This window comes from Drosophila mauritiana, chromosome 2L (assembly GCF_004382145.1).
Source record: "Drosophila mauritiana strain mau12 chromosome 2L, ASM438214v1, whole genome shotgun sequence".
NCBI lineage: Eukaryota > Metazoa > Arthropoda > Insecta > Diptera > Drosophilidae > Drosophila > Drosophila mauritiana.
Window position 1 is genome coordinate 1,884,214 of NC_046667.1, and position 24,447 is coordinate 1,908,660.

A 24,447-nucleotide genomic window follows, 5' to 3' on the forward strand; every position below is an offset into this window, starting at 1 on the left:
GTGGAGTCTTCTAAATCTGACTAAGCTGAGTATTTAGTGGAGCGTGGTTAAATCAATTCTTGACCCAAAAGCCTCCTTTCAGGGCATTCATTATCAATTTGCAACTCTGATAATTCACAGAAAGCATCTTAGCACTGCTCATAAATCAAAATGCAGCACTCATTAGTTAGTTCATTAGTGTAAAGTTAAGTCCCTACGTATATCATCACATCAGATAAGAGTTATTTGTAGCCACATGCCCAGCCTCTTCAGCTTTTCAGCTCTTCAGCTGATCATTTTGGCAAAGTTCAACTGCCTTTCGTTTTAAGACGACCCACTAAAAACAAAAGAACAGGAAACCGAGCGAGAAACATGTATAGAGCGTTAATTGAGTGTGTGGAAGTCGAGATGCCCTTTGTTTTAAAATGAAAGGCATTATGGAAATAAAGTGCTGGATCTTTCACAAACTGATCGTTGTAGAAGTAGCAACTCTTCAGGGGTTAATCATCGTAGTATTAACCACTAAGTGAGAGGTCTATAAATTCTTTGTTGTGCCTCCGAATTACAGGGTATTTGGGGCCAATCTGAGCACTGCGAAACGACACGTCTGCTACAACAAGAGAGGCTGCCCAAGTCGATTCAGACACAAAGGCCGGAGCCCAACGATTTGGGTCAATTGACTCACAAGAAGCGAGAAAAAAGCGGCAGTCGCCAAACAAAAAGATGAAATAAAACTTGTTCTCAACAACAATAACTGAAAAAAAAAAAATGTTTTCTAGAGGAGCGATGGTCAGAGATAAAATCCGCCCAATATGTGCCAGTCGCCAGTCTATCTAATCAATGGAAAAATAGGATATAAAAATTATTAAAAAATCCAATTGCCTCGCAAACTGTCGCATAAATCACTCAGCCGTCGTCAACTGCATTTATTTATGGCGGTCACTGTGCACAAAAGAAAAAACGCAGAGAAAAGTGGAGGCAGTAGTCCCCTAATCGATTTACAACTTGATTTGAGCTGAAAGCCAATCCAAAGATAATACATAATTTAATTGCTCCGTGCAAAAAGTGGGCGACATAGTATACTCGTACGGCGAAATTGGAGCTGACTTGATTGGCAAGAGGATCTCCAAGAAAAGGAAAAGATAAGCAAAATGGTAGAAACTGCTCCATAAGTGGGCACTGCTGCTCCCCTCGCCATGAATTTCCCTTCGTCAGTGTTGAGAAATTACTCGTTTATTGTCAATATGTTAACACTTATTTGTTTCGCCTTTTTTTCGTCTCGGTCAATTAAACAAGTTAACAAAACGATAATATTGTCAGTTTAGTGCCGATTGCATTAATTAAATACAGGATTTGTTGCGACGCGTGCCGCTGTTTTTTAAACAGATCAGCTTTCAACTGAAAAGTTTGCTTAATTAATGAAAATACAATCATTCTACAACAATTACTCCTTTAAACTTAACTTCTAATTCCCGTTGACTCTTCGTACAGCTATTCTCTACTCAGCACAATCCACGTTGAATTCCAAAGTTTTCCCATCCGAAGAAAACTTGGTGGGGAAATTAAAGAATTTTCGCAATATTTGGTCACCTGCGTTGGCAACTTTCAGCAAATTATGCAAAGGAAAATGCAGCAATCGGCGTCACACCGAAAATGGTGCAAAGCTGAGAGGAAAATTTTTCAACCTCAAGACTGGAGGTATCTCCTTTTGTTTCCCGTTTTCCCGCTGTTTTTCCACGCTTTTCCGCCACACTTTTTTGGATTCATTCAAGCAGAGGTTTCGAGGGTTCGCCAACGTCTTCTATACTCTGTTTTATTTTTTGCAGCCCGCTTTGTATCTGTAATCACTTAGTCATTGTTTCGTTGTTGCTGCCTTTTTGCGCATTAATTACAAGTGTTTCCTTGTTTCGCTGTTTAATTAACTTGGCCAAGTGCCGCCTATATGCCTTAATTCGAACATAAAAACCACAACCGCATTCGACCCACTAACATGTATCGCAGGCCCAAGATAAACTCACCTTGGGCCAAATGAAATCGTGTGCAATTGCACGGCCACATCCTTATCAATCTGGGTCCCCATGTGGTAACAAGTGGGAGTAGCGAGTGATTTCTGATTCATTGGCTTTATGGCCCGCTGCAGACGTCACACGACCATTATTGGATGACTATTGTCAACCGTTTTTGGAGGCCAGAACTTCCCTTCAGCCAACTGCATCTGAAATGACTGCATCAATTGTCTAGTGGGAAGTGACGAACTGTTCGAATGTTGATTCAATTGATTTGCAGTGTCTAATTGCTTCGCTGATTTGTGTGACTTAGCTACTAAGTTTTGGCTTGTCTTGTTCAAGAAGTCAATTAGGCGTGGAATCGAATTCAATTTGTAACTTATCTTTAAGCCTTAAGACTGCACCTGGTAGAAAGATAAACTTAAACTAAATGTCCAATCTTGTAACCACTTTTTCACTTGGTGAGTTGATTAGGTGGCTCCGGGTTTCCTTCCGCTTTTCCTCTAAACTCTTGACTATTTTATAAGCCTTCAAAATCAATTTACCAACACTGGAGCCCCGAGACAAACAGCTGCAGCAAATTGACATTGTTGCAGTTGAAAGCTTTCAGTCGCCTTGAACCTCAATCATATTTTATTCAGCGCAAGACTGGGAAAGTAAAATCGTGGGGGAAACTTTGTTTCTATGGGGTGGCAGGCGGGGAAATTGGCCGAGCAACAACCGCAGGAAAAGTGTGCTTAAGGCAAACGAGCAAAAGGTGAAAAGTCCTTTTAATGCATTTTTCAATTTGTCCTAAAACGGCTTAAATGAGGCAAAGTTTTTATTAAATTTGTAAGAGTTGAAGTAATTTAAATGGGTTGGCAGTAAAACTGGATAAACTTTTATTAAAATAGCATGGCAGTGATTATTATTTATTAAAATATTATTAAATTACCTTGTTTATGTTTTTCAGAATGCTGTCCACTTAGGCAAGAGCCAATTGCCACCTATGCTTCCGTCGTTAAACTAACAAAAAGTCTATACTTGCCATAAAATTATAAAGTATTCAATTAAATCAACAAGAAAACTGCCAAATTTTGAAGCCAAATGCAGCCAGCCCTAAAGTATGCAGTGCATTTTGTAAGCTTCGAGCGGAACTCAAGGCTCATTTTCTGAGCACAACTAAATGCTCAAAGCTGCACTCAGCGGAGTCAACCACCGACAGGCGCTCGCGTATAAGTGATTCGCGCTGGTTCGAAACCCCGCTGGAGAGCGGTGAGCGACGCAATTTCTTGAAAGTAAAAGAGAAAAAAATATAACAAGCGTTCTCTTTTATTTCATTTTCTTTTATTATTGCGTTTGCAATCCACAGCAACCATGGACGCTCCAGATGTGGGACGCATTATAAGGGCGCCGGCGAGGCGCAAACGTAACGATGAACAGTTAATGGACAGGGTGAGTTCCACTGCAATACTAATATAATCCACAAGGGTATGCTTAAAATTAACACTTTAATAACTCAGGATCTGTCGTGGGTTCCGTCACCAATTTTGGTATCCGGACACCTGCGATATGCACAAATATAAATATTAGTTTAAATTTGGAATATATCCATAAAAGTCCCCTTTGCTTAGCCGACTCCATTCTCTGCTGGCTTTCATCGAACGCGATCTAATTCGTGAGAAGCCTCGAAGTTGGTTTAGTTGGGAGGTTTGTCACTATTGAATCCGCTTAAATGAGCGACCGCCTGCAGTGCATGTGATCCAGTTTCCCAGACGAATTTGTTTATCTTCTTGGCCCGACGAGGAAAATGGAAAGTTTCGCTGCATTCATTCGAACTTCGCCCACAAATGCAAATCGATTGGGTTGTGTCATTTATTTGTATATATCTTTCCCGATCGTTTTAATACATTTTTTGTTCATCTGACTGCGATTTGATTAATTTGCTGCCATTCCACAAAAAGCATTTTCCTTTTGAAATGCTGAATGGTCATGAGTTGGCGTTGCTTTTTGTCAGGTATATTTTTCAATGGGAGGTTTTAATTGAAAGTAGTTGATTGAGAAAGTTGGAAAAAGTACAACAGAAAAATGTATGGCGGAATGCCATTGATGAATGAAGATTAATGTATTATAATCAACTCATTTCCATTTACATAATAAAAGGGGCGTGCATAAAATATTCAAGCCTTATATTAAATATTCTGAAACAGTCGCTAGCTGTGATTTAATTTTACGTACAATATTTTGAAGTCATTAAACGACTGCTGACTAAAAACAAGTAATTGCACATATCATTCACTTAAACTTACACCCAGCTAATTAGCAGCCACATGCAAAAAATCGCCATCAATCATCTACGGCGATTGTCACTCCATCGACCCACATTCCACCCCACACCACCCACCGAGTGTATAGGTTCATTAACCACCCACACACTTCCCAACTCAGGTTCCACAAAGGTAACCCACAATTAAGGTGCGCTCGAGTTTCACGCAATTAGTAAAACAAAACAATTGCATTGTTTAATGTCAAGTTCAATGCACGCAGCAGACAGACGAACAAACCACTCGACCACCAAACTCACACCACCCACCACCCACACCCCACAGAAAATCCTATTAAATAATAAACCAAATCGAAACGAATGCAATTATGGATTTAAGAAGCGGCGACGACAAAGAGATTAAATATACAACGCATTAGATGCGAAGAGAAGGAAGAGAAAGCCTTTCGCGCTCTTCAAAAGCTTTCGCGTGGTGAAAATGATATGCACTGAAAAAAAGCGTGAATGATTGATCTACTAATAATATTGATTAATTCAGGGATATCAATGGACTGTAGCATTCAGCGAAGGTTCTTTAAAGTTAAATTCTTCTATCTAGCTGGTCTGGAATAAACGTAACAGCTGATTGGCTAGCTTTTCGAGAGAGTGGGGATCTCTCCCAAAGGTTTTTGTTATTGTTTGTCAGCTGTTGGGGCTTTGGAGCTTTGCGCTGCCTGCGCCGCTGGCTTTGCTTTGCGCTGCTTTAGCTTCGTTTGCTTTGTCGCCGCCTTTCAGTTACAATTCGTATTCCAGTTGGAGCGCCGCGATTTTCCTGCGTGCTCAGTGGTTTCCTCGCGCTTTTCCGATTCAGCTTTGGCTTTGGCTGTCTTCGCGTCTCGCCTGGCTGCATCAGTATTGGTATTTGCAACGCGTTCGCATGCAATTTGTTTGTGCAATTCGAAAAATTATGAAAAGCCAATCAGCGGGAGAAGAAACAACGTAACGAGAAATACCGCAAATAAGAGTTATATTTCGGCAGGCGAACAAATCGCATTTGACCCGCTTAAATCGTGTTAAACTTAGTTTTTTAGTGTGCCTCTCATGTTTCTAATTTGCCCAAAAACTGCGGAATGACCTTCGAATGTTGTTAGTTGTTGCTTTTGTTCATTTTCGGTGCGTGTAATTCGGTCGACTGCAAACAGCAGCAACAGCAAATAAACACAAAACAAAATTAACCCACCGTCATCAGCTTTTAATGATCAAGATGACGTTATATAATTTGTAAAAGAGCTGAGAAAAGCGGCGAAAAAGAACCCAAGTCAACTTACGGTACTCAGATTCTTGCGGTTAATTAAATTAGGCGATTAGATCACTGCCACATGCAAATTAAAATAAATGCATTGAACAGTGGAACATTTAAGCGACAGTGGGTTGTATTTGTATTGAAAGTATTGCAATAAAAATTATAACAATAAAAGCAAACAACATTACCATTGCTTTGCAAACCTTATAAATTTCATTTGCGTCTCCGTGGCGTATACGCAATTTATCTGCTTTTTCATGATATCCCGCAAAATGCTTATCAAAATACTGATATGCTCGACGGCTGAAAAACAAGCACATAGACGATAAAAAACAGTAAAAAAAACATCACAGTTTCAGACATATTTAAAACTTATTGATTGACCACAGGGTGTTGAAGAAATTTAAAATTCTAATAAAATCCCAAAAACAAAAACAGTAAGAAACACAAGAATAGCAAGCTGAAAATTGAAATATAAGGGGGAAGGGGTGATAAGCGATAAGCAAGAGAGAAACGCAAATGTATCAGGAAGCAAGTTGATAAAAGTAAAGGCAATTAAAGTGCTCAGATAAGAATAAAAGAAGAAAACGAGCGGGCGAAAAGTTAAAGTAAACAAATTGGATGGCAAAGTAAACTTGACGCGATAATTTTCAATTATAGAGAAACTGAAAATTAAATCTACTGTAGTTATAGTAGAAATCGATTTCTAAGCTTGAATAGTATATCGATATTAATAGTTTCCTTAATCAAAACCAATGTTGTAAAGAGTGCAAAGTCTGTCGTTTAAGCACTGACCACAAAAAAGAGGGCGTCAAATTGAAGGCAGTGAAAGAGCGCTTTTATTTCTGGTATTCAGAACGTAACCCATTTGGCAATGATGACTGTTTGGTTCTGTCAACATCCGCGGCAGCTGTTGAATTTGGATTATTAAATTTGTGTTGTTTCTAGCAAAATGTTTTGCCCCACAAAGGCAATTGACATTTACAGTGAAATAAAGTGCGACGGTGGATGCGAAATAAAGTAAAACAGAGAGCAAATAAAAAAGCGGATCGTAACGAATCGCTGACCAAAACAAACGGAAAAACAATGTAATTGTTGAAATGTAAATAGCCGCCGAGTGCAACAAATAACCAAAAGCAACGCAGTAAACAACAAACAATTGCCAGTGAAAGGCGGGCGGCGAAGTGAGAAAAACCAGTGAAAATCGGGCGAAATAATGCGGCATTTAATCATGACCCCGGCGTCGCTGTCGGCGTCGACGCCGACGCTCTCCACGCTGCACCACCAGCGCATGGCGCTCCAATCGCAGTCGCAGTCGCCGCTGGCGTCGCCGTTAACCCCATCGCCGTCATCGGTCTTCGGCTCGCCCAAGTTCCCAGCGAATTACGAGCGCAGCGAAAAAGTGAGTTCAAAAACTAAAGTCAGACAACTAAAAAAAAATGGCAAATAAAAAATCATACAAAAATGGCATATCTCCCAAACGAGAGGCAAAAAAAAAAAAAAAAAATGCATATACAAACTGACGACCCCATCATAAATTACTCCATATTGTTCATGATCCACGAGTGCAGCAGCCGCTTGTTTTCCATTAATTATGCTTCTCAGCTTTTAACCCCCTGTTTTTGTACCCACTGTCGTGCATTTTCCACGCGTTCATTTATTTTTGATGCAAATGTCCCCTTTGTGGGGCAATAAAGTTCAGTGTTTGTGGAGTGAAGCGGAGCTCCGCCACTTGACATTTCAATTTAAGTTTTACTTTGGACTTTGAGTGCATTTTGGAGGGCCAATATGTCAAAAAGCAGACAATGAATATTTTCGGACTATCTAACGGCTCAAATCATTCGAATAACAGCGCTTTTCTCAGCGATTCTCAATGTTAAGAGCGGTCCTTCGGTGTAAATATACTTTACTTTAGCCAAGCAGCAATAAATCAAATAAAATGTTAATTTCTTTTTAAATCCCTCTTCCCTCGTGACCTTTAATTATTATCCAATTTGGTTTTTCTTTTTTTTTTTTGGATCATGCAAGGCAACTTTTCTTGTTTGGCAATAACGCAGCAAAACTTGTGCAAATGTCAGCACAGCGCAATTTGCGGCAAACAATTTTCTAATTTGTTTTTCCCTCGGCGGGGAAATACTACAGAGAGCGGGCTGGAACTTTTCAACGTTCGACTTGCGTAATGCGCAATAATTAATCAGCTGCACAGCTCAGGGGGCAATGCGATTTAGCAAGTTTGATGTCTGTTTTTTTTTTTTGTGTTGTTCTCCCCTTTACAGGTGGCAAAGTTCAAGGTCACAGCAGGGGATAATCAAACAGCATTTTTGCACGCAATTTGCATTTTCCTCTGCTTATCTGTGTGCCTTTCGGTTTCATTACTGGCAACAGTGTTGCAGTTTAAATCACTATTTTGCGATCTTCGAGACAAGATGAAAATGGGAAAAATCATTTTCACAGCCGCTTTGAGCTTTTTGGAGCAGAAAACATTTGCTCGCGAGGAGGAGCCGAGTTTTCCTGCATTTTCCGTGTATGCAGATGGATGCTTTTCCCCTCTTTCTACACGACTGCTGGACATAATTGCCCCCGAGCCACGCCCACCACCCGCAGACCACAAAAGCAAGCAACTTCATTTGCGGCCGTAATTGTTTTGGCCCATATGATCCGCCATCCCCCCTGCTCATCCACCGCGTTATCTGTACTGGCTACTTGGCAAATTGAAAGCAAAATGTGCAGCCACTTTTCCTCGTCCCGTTTGCCGGCCTCAGCTCGTCTCGATTTTCCTCTTTTTTGTTCTACTTTTCCCTCGGCTGCAAAACCAAAGCAATGCAACCAGTCTTGTCGACGGCGTTTTCTTCTAATGACCAGCCTCCCAGTTCGCTGGGAAAGTGTTCATCAAGTCAGCCTTGTCGTTTATCATATTTCGCTGCTAGTCGCCACGTCGACTTTCTAACTGCTCAGAAAGTAAAGTGTCGTTTGGCGATTTGTAGGCATTTATCAAGCCAAGTCTGTTGCAAATACATCTGCGGACTTTCTTAGTCGGAGACGGCTTTTCTTCTTTTCTAAATATGGCCTAAACGATTCTCTTTTTAAGGCACTCGAACACAAAGTGAAAACTGCACTCGAGACAGTGTTTAATCATTCTTTTTTTAATTCGCTGGGGGAATTGATATGTCACTTTGGATGAAGAAAGATTAAGTGTATGCTTAAAAATGGCTCACATTGTTGGCCGGTGTTTTCCTGGCTAAAACCGGCTAAGCGGATCACAATTAGCGGGGCTTACTTTACGATTGATATGTCAGGGTGGGAAATCTTGGTTGGATGAAGACACTTAAATGTAAACACTCTTAATTGGTAAAATTCCAAGCCTAACCAGTTGGTTGTATCTTGCGCTCCCGCAACTATGTAAACATTCAATTAAGTTTCCATAATGCCAGATATATACATACTTATCTCCGAAAAGGCCTTTAAGTGCGCCTTGCGCTTTGAGGCTGACATCATGTAATTATTTTGGCAAATGATCGCTTAGTGCTTTCAATTGTGGGTGGAACTTATCACGACGCAAGTGTGCCATTGATAACACGGGGGATCTACAGTCAATATGTGTTTTCTGGTTGCTAATTTAGACGTACATACAGTGAATGTGGTATAATTTTGCGAAAAGAGAGTGTAGGAGTTGCAACTTAATTAACTCAAGCTGCGTGACAGGTTTTGGCCAATAGTGCAGCTTGGGTTTTCCATTTACCCAGACGGCTTGCATTTATTTTTCTTGATTTTCGGCCACATTGTGAAAGGAAGAAAATGCACTTGAAGCCTTGACTCTGTATCTTTTCCTTTCGCGTCCAACTTTCCACTTTCGTTGGCAAGAAGGAATTAAATGCCATGGAATGATTAATTGAAACTGATTTGCTCATTTAAATGACTGCCATTTTAATCTCTGGCGTCTTTTCCGCTTTTCACTTGGCTCTGCAGCGGGAGATTCTGAGGAAAAACTGTGTCCAGTTCAATGGCTATAAATAGAGGTCTTTGTGCAATGGACAACAGCATTTTCCACTTCCAGTCGCAGCCCTACCCAACTTTATACATCATTTATCCGGCGTATGTATCATTTATTTTCTCGATTTTTTGTGGCGCAGAGAAGTAACAGAAAACTGTATCAATATGCGGCATATGCATCATGAGTCAGGCCCAGAAAAACAAAACAGCAGCCAGTTTGGAGCGGTTGGTGTTTGGTTGTCAGTGCCCCAACCCATGTTGGCCTCAAAATGTAACAAAAAATGCTTACCACATACAGTGAAGACTCGCAGTTGAGCTCTGGATGGCATTTTGTAACAATATTTTCGCTATCTATATTTCTAGCTTAGGATGAAAACCAATTTAAGTAATTTTGCTTTTAAAACAGTTTTTCCTACTGCAATCCTAAGCTCTACTGTATCTTCAATTTATACATATGCTCAGTTTCGCAGTGGTTTATAGCTGTTGCAGCTCATTTGGTTTCGCCGCCGTCGAACTTTGGCGCTAAAATGCATTTTTTTGAAGAGAAAAAACGTGCGACTCGTTTAATTGAAAGGCTTTTGGGCATGCGACAAAACACGAAGAATATTGAAAGTCGATGGTACCGCTCCCGCCCCTTTTGCCCCCTGAAAACCACCTTTTGATCTGCAGATTGCAGACTTCGAGATTAGACAGAGTCAACTATTGAAACAATATCCAGTCTTAAATTATGCTCCTGGCTTGGCTTCGCCCGACTTAAGACCATAAGCCGTTGCTAACCGAACAATGAAATCAGCTTTAGAGGCAGCAAAGCAAACCACTCAGTTACCCAGACACGGGCCTAAAACCACCAGGCTTAAAGCACCACCCACAACCCACCCACCGCAGTTGGCAAACAAACCACCTCCAACTTGGACCCCAAAAAGTGGCAATGCATTAGCCTTCTTTGGGCTGCTCTCCACTGCTTTGGGATTTTGGGAGTGTTCAAATCGAATGTGTTTAAAATAGATTTTTAAATGTTTTAGTTTCTTAACAATAGGAGGCTAATAAACTCATTTAACTAAGTTGTAGGCCATTAAAATGTTGGCGAGTCATAAATACGGGATTTCAATATGGAGTATTCATTCAAGTAGTTAATCAACGAAGAGTAACACTGATTCGTGTCGTGGAAAACCTTTTTCCATTTTCCTTTCTGGTCTGATCTCATTGGGGTTTCTCTCTTTCTGAGTGGCTTGGTGCCCCCCGACTCGCACTTCCCAGGGGCGCTAATATATGCTAATCCCAGAGTGCTTTCGGATCCACCGGCGAACAAGACGACGACACACCCACGCTGAGTCGGGAAATCGCTGGAGGAAAAGCGGAGCAGAGCGGAGCACAGACCCGTCTAGAGTAGCCTTTTGCTGCTGCTTTGGGAAAGTCGCCGTTCCTCTTTCCTTTTACTTTCGACTTTTCCCCGGTCGCCGGCTGCAGCGCTCTGGAGCGGCTTTTCCTCGTTGCAGTTTGCATTCGGGCTTCTCGAATTGAAAATCTGCAAGCCGATAGCTTTTCTTGGACTGATCTCGTTTGCTAATTTTCTGTGCGGCCATGTGGAAAACGGTTGGCCGCTTGGCCGAACTGTTTTCCCTTTTTTCTCGCTTTTCCGTCGCGGTACCCCTTCAAAGTCGCAGTTATACGTATATCCACCTTTTTGTGGGAGCAGTCACCCATAGTGGCGCATTTTCTGGATTGTAATTTCCAAAAGCGAGAGAAAAAGTGTTTGGGCCATTTGCATGATTAATGTTTTCGGCCAGCTCGCAGCGTTCGTTTCAATTTCAGTTTCCTTGGGTTGGGCTCAGTTCAGTTCAGTTCAGTTCAGTTGGGTTTTGCTCCACTGGATGTTGTTTTTCAAGGGGCCGTAGGGCGTGCCTTCCTTTAGTTATTAGCCCGACTATTAAGCCCAATTACCAGTGCACTTACTCACTTGCCGCTGCGGGTGGAGCGTTTCAAGGCTGAAGTTTCCGCTGAAGTACTCGGCATGAAGGTGGCATAAGTTAGGAATGGATCTGTGGAGCTGAAAGTGAGTTTGGATTGTGGTGAATGGGATGGGATTAGTACATGCATTATGCATAGCCATAAGTTATATCACATTTACTAGTTTTAAACAAACTGTAATAACAGCATTTTCCGCATAATCCCCACCAGCTGCCATTCCTGCACAGGAACTACTAAGTTAAGTATCTTCACATCGTGAATTGACAACTGCTTCTGCAACTTGTGCGTGATATTGATAGGGAGCTCACATATTTTATGCAGACCTTTCGAGACAACTTAGCTGCCAATTGACACCCACTTCCCATATATCTTTATAGCTGTCAGAGAACTCACGGTAGTTTCACGCCCGGCAATTTCATGCTGAACAACATCATCATCACCATCTTGAACCACCGAAAGCCCAGGGAACGTGACAAAAGTGGTTGGGCTGACAAATCGCCGAGGGGCTAATTACAAGGGCAATATGTGGAGCACACATAAATTTCCGTAGGCACTTCTCGGTTTTTGTGTAGTGAAAATGGGACGCACATTTCTTTGCTGCATTACCCAATCAACGAGAAAAGATCGTGGAACTGTGACATTAAGCCAGCCAACGGTAGTTGGCCATTCAGGCAGCTCTGTGGTGCAACTTCTATGCCACATGGGTGACCCTCTGTATGCATTGTACCCACTGTAGCCACTGTAGCCACCGTAATTCCACTGTGGTTCCACACCTTTCATTAAATGGAAACTGTTGCAGCACATCGTGTTTAGCTGCTTTTTTGTTGTTAGCTGGCCGTTTTATTTGATGGCTTTGTTTCCCATGTGTGAACAAAAAAAAAAGTCTGGCTGACCATAAAACAATGCAAAACAGTTAGAGTCCGCAAATGACAGACAGCCGGTTGGATATGGGGGATCTAGAGTGTGGAGCCCCTGAAATTATAACTAGTTTCAGGGAAGTGTCATTGAACTGAGCCGAAAACAAGAACTATCCGTGGTAATTAGCTATATGTATATACGGGTGGCACAGTCAGTTGGGTGTGATTTGGGGCAACAAAGCGTAGCAAACAGTTTTATGAACCCCACTAAATAAAATACGTGTCGGAGGGAAAACTCAGTAGAAACAGGAAAACCAAGCGAAAAAAGATGTTTAAAATTCTAAGTTACCATGATTTATTTACTTTTTTACCTTTTGCTCAACCAGCCATCCATCACTCCATCGATTATTTATATATTTTCCTGGGCATGCCCCTTGCTAAAAAGCCAGCACTTGGCACCCTTTATAAGCATGGCCCGCTATCTCTACCCCCCAGTTTGCGATCTTGGATTTGCATAATTTGCACTTTGGCATTGAGCACCGGAAAAACGTGACTAGTTTTTTGCCCGTCTATTGCCCAGCGAAACAGAGTTATTCTTTATAGTATATACCACTAACTATATCAGACCGGAGCGTGATTTCTTGTGCTTATCGTCATTTGTTTATTTTTGGCCCACAGCTGAATTTAAATAAAATCGAGATTTTGTATTATTTACGATAAGCCATGGAGCTCAGATATGAGGCGAGAACTTTGCCTCGCAAAAGATGACTTAAGCATTTATTTTTAAATGGTTTGAACAAATCATAAAAGGGGATCACGGGTGGTATACTTAATGCGGGTTGATGAGGTGAAAGATTATTTGAGAGATGTGTGCAATAACTTAAGAGGAAGTTAGATACTCTTACTTTTTATTTCTTGTGATGTAATGTCGTTTGATTCGGATTAAGTATTAATCATTCGAGTACCTGCTACATCCCAGCTGAGTGATAAGTTAACCCGTCTATCTATAATCAATCTTTCCCTACAATCTTTTTGCCGTCTCCACTCGACTCCTCCCACTTGATGGCCACTTGTCGGGCTGACAGTTTTACCAGCGTCGAGTTGGAAACGCTCCACACACTTTGTTAAAGCCGCCAAATTGATGGCTGGAATATTTTGTAACCGCACTTCTTGCCCAATCCGACAGATTGAAAACCTCACTCGACTTCTCTCTCCCTGTCTTTCCCCGGAAAAGTTTTATGCAACCGGGGAAGATGGAGAAAGGGTCTGAGTAGGGTCTGGTTTTTGGCACGTCTTGGCATTTTCCTCCAGTCGCGATCGTTGAACGTTAACCGCGCCATGAAAACGCAGTTAACACTTGGCAGTTGCCCTCTTTTTAAAATGCAGCCAGCATTTATTCTCGCTTTAATTCGTGTTTTTCCGTTGTGCTGTGCATTTTAAATGCTGCTGAAGCCGGCCGGCGAAATATTCAATTCAATTGCTTTGTCGCCCGAAACAAATAAATTTATCAAGAGTTCAGAATCTAAAAGTTGTGGGCTGGCTGGCTGGTTGACTGGCTGACAATCTGTATACATGTCGGTTTTTTCTGTTTTTTGTTCCACATTTCGACACGCGCAATTACATTTGTTTCAGCCCACTGGCAGCATTTGTTGTGGCTCTTTTTACTATTCTACATAGTTTTGCTTCGTTTTTTGCCTTGTTGCCGTACTTAAACTTGATTTGTGGCACTCAATCGGCGAGAACTTTTGAAGTTCCAAATGCGAGAATGTTGTCTGGCCGGCGAGTGGCAAAAAAGTTGTCAAATTTGCTTAAACTTGTGTGCAAATGTGCTTAAATACGTCGCATAAATATGGTGCGATAAGTGTGTAAACAAAAGGCAACTCACGTTTTAACTATGAAATAGGACTTTCAATTAAACTCAAAGAAGTTATAATATTTAATCTGTTTCTACTTAGTAAGTGTAAGCTTAACTCTGATTTCAACACCTTCATTGTACTCTACACACATTTTGTACTTTTTCTTTTTTTTACAACCCACATGATTGGCAAATTGATTGATGCATGGGCACTCCTAAATGTTTTGTTCTCAGATACAGATATTGTATCTTACGAAGCTACCGAATCTCCAGACAGACAGTCTGAGCTCAACGATATTTATAAGAAAAACAACGTGGGCGCCACAAGAGTTTCTTTCGTTTTTTTTTTTTTTTTTTGACAGATTGACTTTCTCAGGCGGCAAAAGGTTGAGTGGAGATGAGATGTTCAAATCATTTGCATTCTGCCGGTGATAATAGTCTGTTTATCTATCTATCAAGCCATTAACCTTTGATCGCCCACACTTTGACTGGGAAAGTCTGTTCCCTTTGACTGGCTTTAATTTATTTGGTTTCCTATTTACCCGTTGGCTCAACAGGTTGATTTATTAATTAGAGCCAAAGTCGAGTCGGGAATTCAGCTAGACTTTCAGAATCAGGTTTTGTTTTTGGCTTAGCAAATGCATTTCTAATGAGATTTGCTGGGTTCCGAGACGCAAAAGCATTTTGCTGTCTCAGCAGATGATGTCAGTTATACTCATCCGAAATTACTTTTATTTCTCCTCGGCTTTCGGTTCAATTGCGTGCCGCAGAAGTCATAAATAAATCATTTTTCGAGTTGAATCTGAGCTTTCTATTAACCGTTTTGTTGAATGTCCAGCGGTTTGAGTGCGATCATAAATCATTATTATTTTTCTATTTTATACTTGGAGTTAACCTTAGGCCGGCACATGACGTTTTTATTAGCGGTGAAAATTCGGTGGAGTTAATTGATTTCATCCAAAGACGCTGACTTTTCCCACCTTGCTGAGCTGCCCAATTGCATTTACATGATTGGTAGTCATGTCCGAACCAAAATAATGCTCAATACTGCTTAACAAGCTGTAAAAATAATCACTAACAACCATAACAATTTGCTGGCTTTATTTGACGGAACGCCCACCATGCAGATACAAAATCGAGCTAAAAAGAGAGTTGCAGCGACACATGTAAACTGCAAATTGAGGTTGCTGAATCTTGTTGTTTACGGCTCATTGAAGAATTGGTAACTTAATCTCGGCTCTTTCTTCGCCATCTCTGTTGACCCAGATGAGTAACCGATTTATGTGGCACGGCTTGGCTTTAGATAACGCCTATAATTTGGTTTCTTTGTCTTCCGAAATTTGCATAGCCTGAAAGTTCTTTGTTTATTAATCCGCAATGTGTGAGGTCTTTGTAGCGAAGATAGTTTGTATTAGGATATACTTGCGGTTAGTGAAATATATATCAACTTAAGAGTTTTGTTAAATTATTCACCTTTGCGGTTGACTTAGTAATGTTTCCCTCAGTCTGTTTACTTATTAGTGTATACTTTTGGGATCTGCTACGAAATGATTATGCAACATTTTCAAATCAATTCAAAAATATGTACATAAAACTTATTGCAATCTAAACACTTTCATCTGGCAAGTAACTCTTTTTTTGAAGTTAAACCGCACCACGCGTCGTATAAGTGATATTTTATGAGCAACATCATCAGATATCGCTATCGTATCCTAACATTAATGTCCCAATATCTTGTTAATCTTAATAGTCTACAAATGCAGCTTATTTCCAGGTAGCTGTTTGCTGTCCTTGTATAAAAAAAAATATTATAAAAAAAGCTTCACTTATTTAACTCCACTCGTGTTGATGTAATGTGTATTATTTTTAATGACTTCCTGCGCAATTCTGATTTATATTCATAAATTTGCCAATTTTATGCAAGTTAATAATTATATTTAGCACACTGAGACAAGTTTTTTTTAGGTCTGTCTGGGCGTGAACTATACATTTGTTTAATGAGCTCAGGAAATGAGACACACAATCTGAAAAAGCACGCAAGAAATCGCGACACACACAAAAAAAAAGCCAAATTACACTTGGCCATAAATTATTAGTTGTCTTTGTTGCACTACAATTTAGACTGCCGCCTTGTGTTATTAATTAATATACTAGATAACATATATTTTATGGCTTTTGCTAACAGATTCAAAGAAGCAACTGAACTAAGTTGAGGCGTATTAATGTCTGGAGTTGTTAACAGCGATTTGCATATTTTTGCCTTGGTCAAGAAAAAAATGATCCCAAAAAAAAGATTGTGGGCAGAGTTTGGCATCTAACTGATTTTTGAATTTATGAAATGCCGGAAATGATACATCAATCCCCTCAATGGTCGTGCCGACTTTTAATCAAATTATAAGTAATGTCATAAAACCATTTTAATACCACAAAATTAAGTACTTAAAATTTATCACCCCAAACAAAATTATGCAGAAACTGCATCTCAATACAAAAAAAACGGAGAACTCGAACTGTGGGCAGCTGACAGACTGACACTTGTTATTAGAGCCAACACTTGTGGCTTGGGTGTACTCTGATTTTTCATTTTTTCTTTTTCTGAGTTTGTCAAATTGAAGCAATTTGGCTAAGTGCGTTGCAACTGCCGCAGCTCCCGAGACTTTTGTGCAACATATGGAATCGCATGTATCTGTATCTGGTCCGCCCGTGGGCGTATGCAGTCGTTTCAATTTGAAACGCATTTTTTTCGAGTGGTTTTCACAACAGCGACCACAACTCCTCTGCAGCATTTAGCAGTACATAAAAACGAAGCACAGCACGAACAAAGTGGAATTTAAAAATGCTTTACTCTCTATATAATTAAATCTTAAATGCATTTTGTGACCGCACGAAATTGATATTTTTTTTCGGTTGCTGCTCGGGCATTATGTAATCAATATCTTGAATGTGGCCATCAGTTTGTAATGGGTTAAGTCTTTGGCGAGGAAATTGATATGCAAAAGGCACGGGAACGACCACAAATGAAGTGAGATAATGAGGGTTAAGATGTGATGGAGATTGATACTTTGAAAGCAATTTGAGAGACATGGGCTTGGCTGGAAATTATGCATACAGCGGGATTAGAAAAGTCAAATGTATAGGTAGCTATCTTATTACTTTCATAGGTCAAAAAATGCTGACTATTAGACCAAAAAGTATCTTTCGCTAAACGAGAAATAAATATTTTGAATACCTATTATAGTGGGAATCAAGAATCCCTGATCTTGAGAGCTCTATCCCAAACTTCCCACAGTAGTTACCCACTAAAGCCCACACATTACCATCCCATCATCTTCAATTTACGTCAGCGGCGTTCACTTAGCCATTCGAGTCACAGATCTGTGTGTCAATTAAAGAAAGCTTACACCGAAAGCGTTTTAAGCCATATAATTAACACTTATAATCGACCGGAATAAAAAGACTTTCAACTCTATCCCCGTATACTAGCCTCTCTCTTTGATCTGCACTCACAAATTACTTGCTCAAATAGCAATCATTAGACAAATTGCGCGGCCATTACGAAGTGCACTACGTGCCACCACCGACTCTTGGGCGCAAAAGACAATAAAATCACCGAAAAAGCCGCTTAACTAACACTAATGCTTGATTAAACTTTCAAATCGACCAAAGCCGCCGAAGATGCAGTCTCCAGATTGAAACTCCGCATCCCAGACAGCACTCCTCCTTTAAAGTTAGTTGTAGTCAAAGCTGAGAGGCCGTGGAGCTGGCAGCATCTTTCATCAACTTTGACACCCGAGAGTAAGCTGGCTGGCCCCTTAAATATTTTCTTCCTGCTTTCCATGCACTGGTTTTCCCTGTGGCCGCTTTCCCGCCTTGCCAAATTTATGGCCAGATTTTCCCAGACTTTTCCAACCAAACGCCGAGAGCCATCACGCTTGTCACGTAGTTCAAGTGGTGCGCCGAGCAAATTGCCACGCTTTGTTATTAAATTATGTTTCATATTTTAACATATTTCCACATTTCCACTTTTCCAACTATCCCGTATGTGATTGAGCTTTATGGGTTTATTGATTTCGAATTAATTGTGGCACTGCGATTGATGGCCAACCTGCAGTTGTAACACTTTGGATTGCAGCTAGCTGCAAATCATTGCAATTAATCAAAATTGTCGGCAACGCTTCAATGGGGCTGCAAATGATTGGCGCAGATAGCCGAGATTTGAGATTTGCTCAGATTTTGCAGCTTACCTCATCGCGAGCTTTTTTAATTCGAGCTGCCGAGATATTGACAGATGGACAAACTGCGCATGCGCCACACCAGATTCGATTGAGTGGGTTTATTGGAGCGCTGATTGAACGGCTCGACAGCTGCGATTGAAATGTTGAGTGCCTTTCAATCGACCAGTGATCGATGGATAGTATAACTTTCTGAGTGAGAAATTACATGCTTGGACTATTCCCACTGACTCCAATCTTAACCATCGGTCCAATTATGTAATTATTCTAAACTATCTCGATCCTATCTAATTTTCAACCCTCCAGAGAGACTCCCCACTTGGCTGACTGCCATGTTCTTAGCCCACAAAGAGCGGAGATCTAATCGGCGACGCCGAGAACAATGCAAATAAATCATAATAATTATTGATTATAGTTGCCCACACAAATCGATGCGGACAAAGGCTCATTTCCAGCATTGGCCAGCTTCGAACAAAAGTAATTCGATTGGCGATTTGCATTACAAAAAGCATTTGAAAATTGTACAATCCGAAAATGACAATGGGGCAAAATGGCATTTTAATTACAAATTGCAGAAGGTGGGATTTCAAAGGCGATAAATAGCTCTCCGCAGACAGACTGTGGATGGATAGTTTGTGATTCCAGTGCAGTCCAGCGATTTTTCACGGCGCAAATCAAAGGAAAAAGGCAGCCAAGTGGCACAGCAGCGAGTTACACTGCGAGAAACTAGAGGCTCATCATGGTCAAGTCATGTAGTCGTAGTTTATGTAATATTGTGGATAAACTATTCGCCATTTAAATATTCTTCAGAAATTATATAAGCTATTAATTTCGAATAGAGATGCCTAGTTTTTTGTACTGTGCTGCAATAAACGCTGCTACCAAACAGCAACAGCAGCAACAATGAGCAGTCTGCATTCATTTGAATATGCGGCGCATGCAGGCGGACCCACAGCTACCCAGATACCAGATACCGGAGCCCCCATCCCCCGGGAATGCCCCATGCCCCCCATGCCCCCGACTGTATCTATCTGCCTAGCATCTGTCAGAGCAAGTCGCTTGTAACTTTCCCCCATAAACTAGCGCCGAACTGCGACTTTGCCATGGCACAAGATAAAGAAATTGGCTGCACAATTTGGGATCCAGGGGAATGTATATGGTGTTGGTGATGGAGATGCAGATGGGCAGGGGCGGGCAATCCAAAGGTGTCTGTCAACTGTGCATTTTTTTCCAGTGTGCCGCTTTGTTTGTTTGTCAATCTGTCGGTGGTGCAGTGCGTTGCGCGCTCGGATTTTGTTTGGCCATCGGTTTGGTTTTTCAGCCTCTGTCTCGTTGCTCTCCACTGATGCCTGATTATTTCACTTGATTTGTGTTATGCAAATTGATTTTCTTTTCTGTCGTCTGTTGTGTGTGTGGCTGGTGTGTGTTTTGCTGAGTTGTTTATGGAAAGGTAGCTACCTTTTTGATTGGCCTTTGTGCAACGGCAGAGCTTATGATTGCACTTGAATCCAAATTTCCAAAGAGTCTAGTTTATGTGTGTCGACAGAAGTGTGTTGATGCATGTGTGTGGGAACAACAAAGGGGCGAAAACTACAACTATTTTCTATAACCACCTCTCTTTATTGTGAAAACCCAATGCCCTAATGTGCAACTACACATTCAAATGCTGCCAATTAAGTCCATAAGTCATAAACGGCAATTACCATATTTTCTGCAAATAGCCAGTGCTCAGTTCTATGGCTTTATTTAGCAATTGGCGCAGAGACTGAATCTTGACCAAAGCGCCAGCCCAAACAAACAATCCGTCCCTTTATCATATGTATCTGCATCTGTAGCCATCTGTATCCGCAACTAACTATCTGCATGGCAGTGGTAGATGCGTTCCACTTGGCTGACCCACTGTAACTTTTAGCCACTGTTGATTTGCCTAATTTCGTTTTACGGCTTTTGGAGGGAACGTGTACGCCCACCGATTCCGTAACTCCGAGAATTTATTGCAGTCGGTGGGCAGTGCAGACAGACTTTAGATGCCATAACTTTCCACAGTGTGTATGCAGATTATTAAACAATTAAAGCAATTGTGGGTGCCAAAACTAGCGGCAATTGATTAATTGTTTTAGCGTGTTTTAAGTTTAAGTCTCGGCCATTTCTCGGTCCTCCCGCACCAAAGTTGCAGTCGATCTAAAGTAGTTTGCTCATTTCGCGTGTTAGAACAGCGATTGCTATTTTGGACCTGGGGCCAGAAACGTGTTTCCATGGTGAAATATGCAAATTTCAGAGAACGAAGACTGAGTATCTAAGTATCTGGCAGATACGTGTGCGTGCCGCTCAAAAACTCAATCGGACAGGTCTCAAACGAGCGTTTTCCTCTCTCTTCAATTTTTCTCCATATAGCTTATGGCATATAGCTCTTGCCATATCTCAAGCTCTCCGTTTGCTCAACTCGATATCGGCAAAGTCGTGGCTGAAATCGCTGAAATCTCGCCAGTTTCATTTGAGCCGCGCTAAAAAACGATACGCGACAACGGCTGACAGAAAAAATAACGATAATTTAATGCAACAACAGCTAGAAAAAAAATAGTTAAAAGCAACTACAAACGAGCAGCAATTTTTTGAATAATTATAGGGCGACGCTTTGATTGTACTAAAAAGAAATTAGCAAGCAAGCCAGCGAAAAACGTGCAACGAATATTTTATGAAACCCTCAACTGAAGTTGAAGAAACGCAGTGAAAAAGTTTTAGAAAAATACAAAATAATTATAGTTTAGTTGCGGTGGCAAAGCAAAAGATAAACAGATACCGCAGCACTGAAACTGAAAGATACAACGAACCGAACGCCGGATACAAAGAGAACACACAACTCGACCTTGACAAAGTCGCAAAAAGAAGAGAAGCAAAAACCAATGCTTTAAAGACTAGTCATCAAAAACAGCCGAAAAGCAACGAAAAAACTCTTAAAAGTATTATTTAAAGTGTATTATTAATTGTACGAAAAACGAACGAATCCACAACGCCCCCAAAAAGAGTTGAACTGAACAAAAACAATTACGAATTTATAGCCTTAAGCTCATTTTTTTATTTTTGGTGGGCGTCTGTCTCAAATGTGCCATAAAAGTGTAGATAACAAAGAGTCCCGACTCGCAATTAACTGACTAAGTGAACTCCGCACCGAGGAATGTGGTTTCGGGTGTCCTCGAGGACCTTCGAAGAGATTGAGCCATGTTCGCCCCCCGAAACTCGTCGCCAGTTGCCATCTACGGCAAGGAGGATGTGGCAGCCTACGAGGTAAAGGTCGTCCAGAATATTTTATAGCCGTAACGGATTCGCCCTCGGAATCGGTTCCACTTCAACTTTCGTTCGACTGGCGAAGAAAGCAAACGGCCTTTCCCCTTTGCATATTGGCCAGAGCAACATCCGTTTCGTGTGGACACTACTCGCTCATATCCATGACTGAGATTTCTGCCCACTCGCGGGTAGACTATCCACCGCATGAATCATTTCGCTACAAAAGTTTTGTCTCCGCACTTGTAATGGATTTCTGTGGTTTTTGCCCGGCAAAAGTATTCTATAGGGTAATTATGGGCAATTAGCTAGCGGCGGCGGATTCTGAAACTCAAAGGAGGAATCTCAATAGAAAATACCAGTTGTATTTCAAAAATCCAGCTCATTTCGATTTGGTTCTATCGAAAATCTTTTGGCTTGTTTTCATAGTCATAAGCATTTCGCTCACGTAAGCGCCTTGTCGGTAAAAAAGTATCTGAATCTATACTGTGCAGCCATTCGTATGTATGTTTACACCTTAAAAAATAATATTTGCTTAAATCGAAAACGAGGATTTCCTAATTTCTAAGATTTTGTTGAGTGTACTTGTTTTTATTTCTTTGCTTTGTTTTGGGGGCCATGTTCGGTTGGCCAGTAAGCCGATGAAAGCCAATTGGCAATGCATGAAACGTGGTAGGACAAACAGAAATGACCAATACACACAAACCACAAATTCTGTGTGCCAAAGAGAACAAAAGTGTGCAGAACAGATTTAGCATATATTTATGCCGAGAATTAATAATCAATTGATAATACCACACTCGAAAAATAGTGACTTATCAGGCTTTTAATAAGTCAAGCCTTAATTATGCAAAAAATTCAGATTGAAAATCTTTTCCTGCTTGGCTTTTTATTCGTTTATTGATTAAGCCAGTAGGCAATTAAGCCCGGCATTTGTTTTAGGCGCCAGTTGGGTTTTGGCTGCTGGACTGTAACCAAACTAATAATTTGCGGCATGCCATGTTTTCCACACAGTGACTTGATTGAATTAAATATAATAATTTATGAACATGTTCAATTAATATATAAATATTAATAAAGCAATGCAGAAGTGGATGCGCATACCGTGTAGCCCCCAAATAATCCCCCGTCAATTTTGGTTCTCACCGGAGAGGCTTTCGATTTGCATATTTTTCAGCTCTTTGCTTTCGTGGCCTTAAGGTAAACATTTTCATTGCGTGATTCTTGGTTGACACCTGTCCGCTGGAAATGCTTCAGCTTATTTGTGGCCTTTTTCGCTCGGATTGTGGGCAGAAATCCGAAATGCTTCAGACGCCGCAGGCCATGTGGGTTGGGTATGGAGCCTAGAATTTGGCCAGCAATTGCAGCCAACAGCTGCGTGCATTGAACTTGGCCAAAACAATGAGCAGCAGGGCGAGCAAAAGCAGGCACTTCATTACCGAACTGCGGGCATTGGGCCAAAAGCCACTTGACCGAAAAGTGATTTGCCGCGGGCCTCTTGGCCAATTTTAACGGCTGGTCAGGGCCAGTATCTCGTCACTCGTTAAGTCATAATTAATTACCATTTAACTGCCGCATCTGTCGCACGAAATGGAAATTTGTGTTCCTTTCTGCCGCTCATAAATTTCGCTACTACACCAAATATGTAACAAAAGAATTTCGCTTCTTTTGGCTTAGTTTTTTGTGGCCCTGTTGTATTTGGCAGCTCCCAAATTAAGCTTTGATGAATGATGTGTGTTGACTTCCGTTTGGACAAAAAGAAGTAAATATGTGTAAACAAATGGAATTTAAAGTGCCTTTGTGGTAGAAGAAATATGTTTAAAAATACACATAACATACAAATAACAGGAGTATAGTATCATACATTTTTTGACTATTAGAATCTTTTAAGCCAAACAAATAAATAATTTAAAAAAAACCCCAATAATTATTTCCCCTATGGCTGCTCTGCCTAATTATCATTTGAAAACGAATTAAGCCCCGCTCACGGATTTCGTTGCGCATACGCCCCGTAATTGCGATGTCTCTCGGTTTTTCACTCAAACGAAATCGATGCCAGTTGGTCATGATTTCGGGGGAAGCTTTGATTATAATTTACAGTCATGGTTAGCATATTTTCATTGTGGCTTCATTTTAGTCATGCCCAGAAAATCTGTTTACAATTTCACGGCGTATCAGTGTCATTAAAAATGCAAATATGCGGGAGAGCAGCGAGTGAGATACTCGAAAACCGGTTTCCTAGATCGACCTTATGCATTAAAATATAGATTTTAGAGCTGCGTTGGTGTGGCTTGATATTCGCGCTTAACTGAAACAAGCCAATAAAGTAATTCTCGTAGTAAACAAACGCTGGAGCTGGAGCCACTTTGTTTTGTTTCTACGCCAGTTCGAGATGATCTCAGTCGGAATGTATTCGCTTACTTTGTATCGCAATCGGATTCGAAATCCGAGCTTGCGTTTCGCATTTGCGACGCAGAAACACAATCAAGCATCTTTTGGATGCTCTCTGCATGCCAAAGTTGACAGAGTCGTCTTACGGATCGCCCACTGTGTTCGGTTCTGACTTACGTCTGTCCGCCTATTGTATCTATTATATTCAATATTCAATTCGAATGCGGTAGTGTGTCGACTTGCACTTCCTTTTCACCAAGCTACTTATTGCCATGGCTGAAAAAAAATCAACCTGTTCTGCTCTGAGCCGTACGCCCCTAATTGTTTTACTTGTTTTTATGG

At 40.9% G+C, this 24,447-nt stretch overlaps 1 protein-coding gene across 8 annotated transcripts in view; it reads left to right on the forward strand.

The window, feature by feature from the left end:
* Window positions 1-24,447, forward strand: part of LOC117135199 (mitogen-activated protein kinase-binding protein 1) — a 58,185-nt gene that overhangs the window by 20,776 nt on the left and 12,962 nt on the right. For 2 of the 8 annotated variants that reach the window (XM_033295276.1, XM_033295279.1), the window contains exons 2-3: window positions 2,938-3,262; window positions 3,337-3,419. In XM_033295276.1, the coding sequence (XP_033151167.1) occupies window positions 3,342-3,419 (78 nt within the window). In that variant the 5' untranslated portion in view covers window positions 2,938-3,262; window positions 3,337-3,341. Of the gene's footprint in view, window positions 1-2,937; window positions 3,263-3,336; window positions 3,420-5,042; window positions 5,146-6,478; window positions 6,933-20,955; window positions 21,718-24,447 lie in introns of those variants that run through there. The other 6 variants (XM_033295281.1, XM_033295275.1, XM_033295274.1 and 3 more) reach the window with 5 other exon arrangements.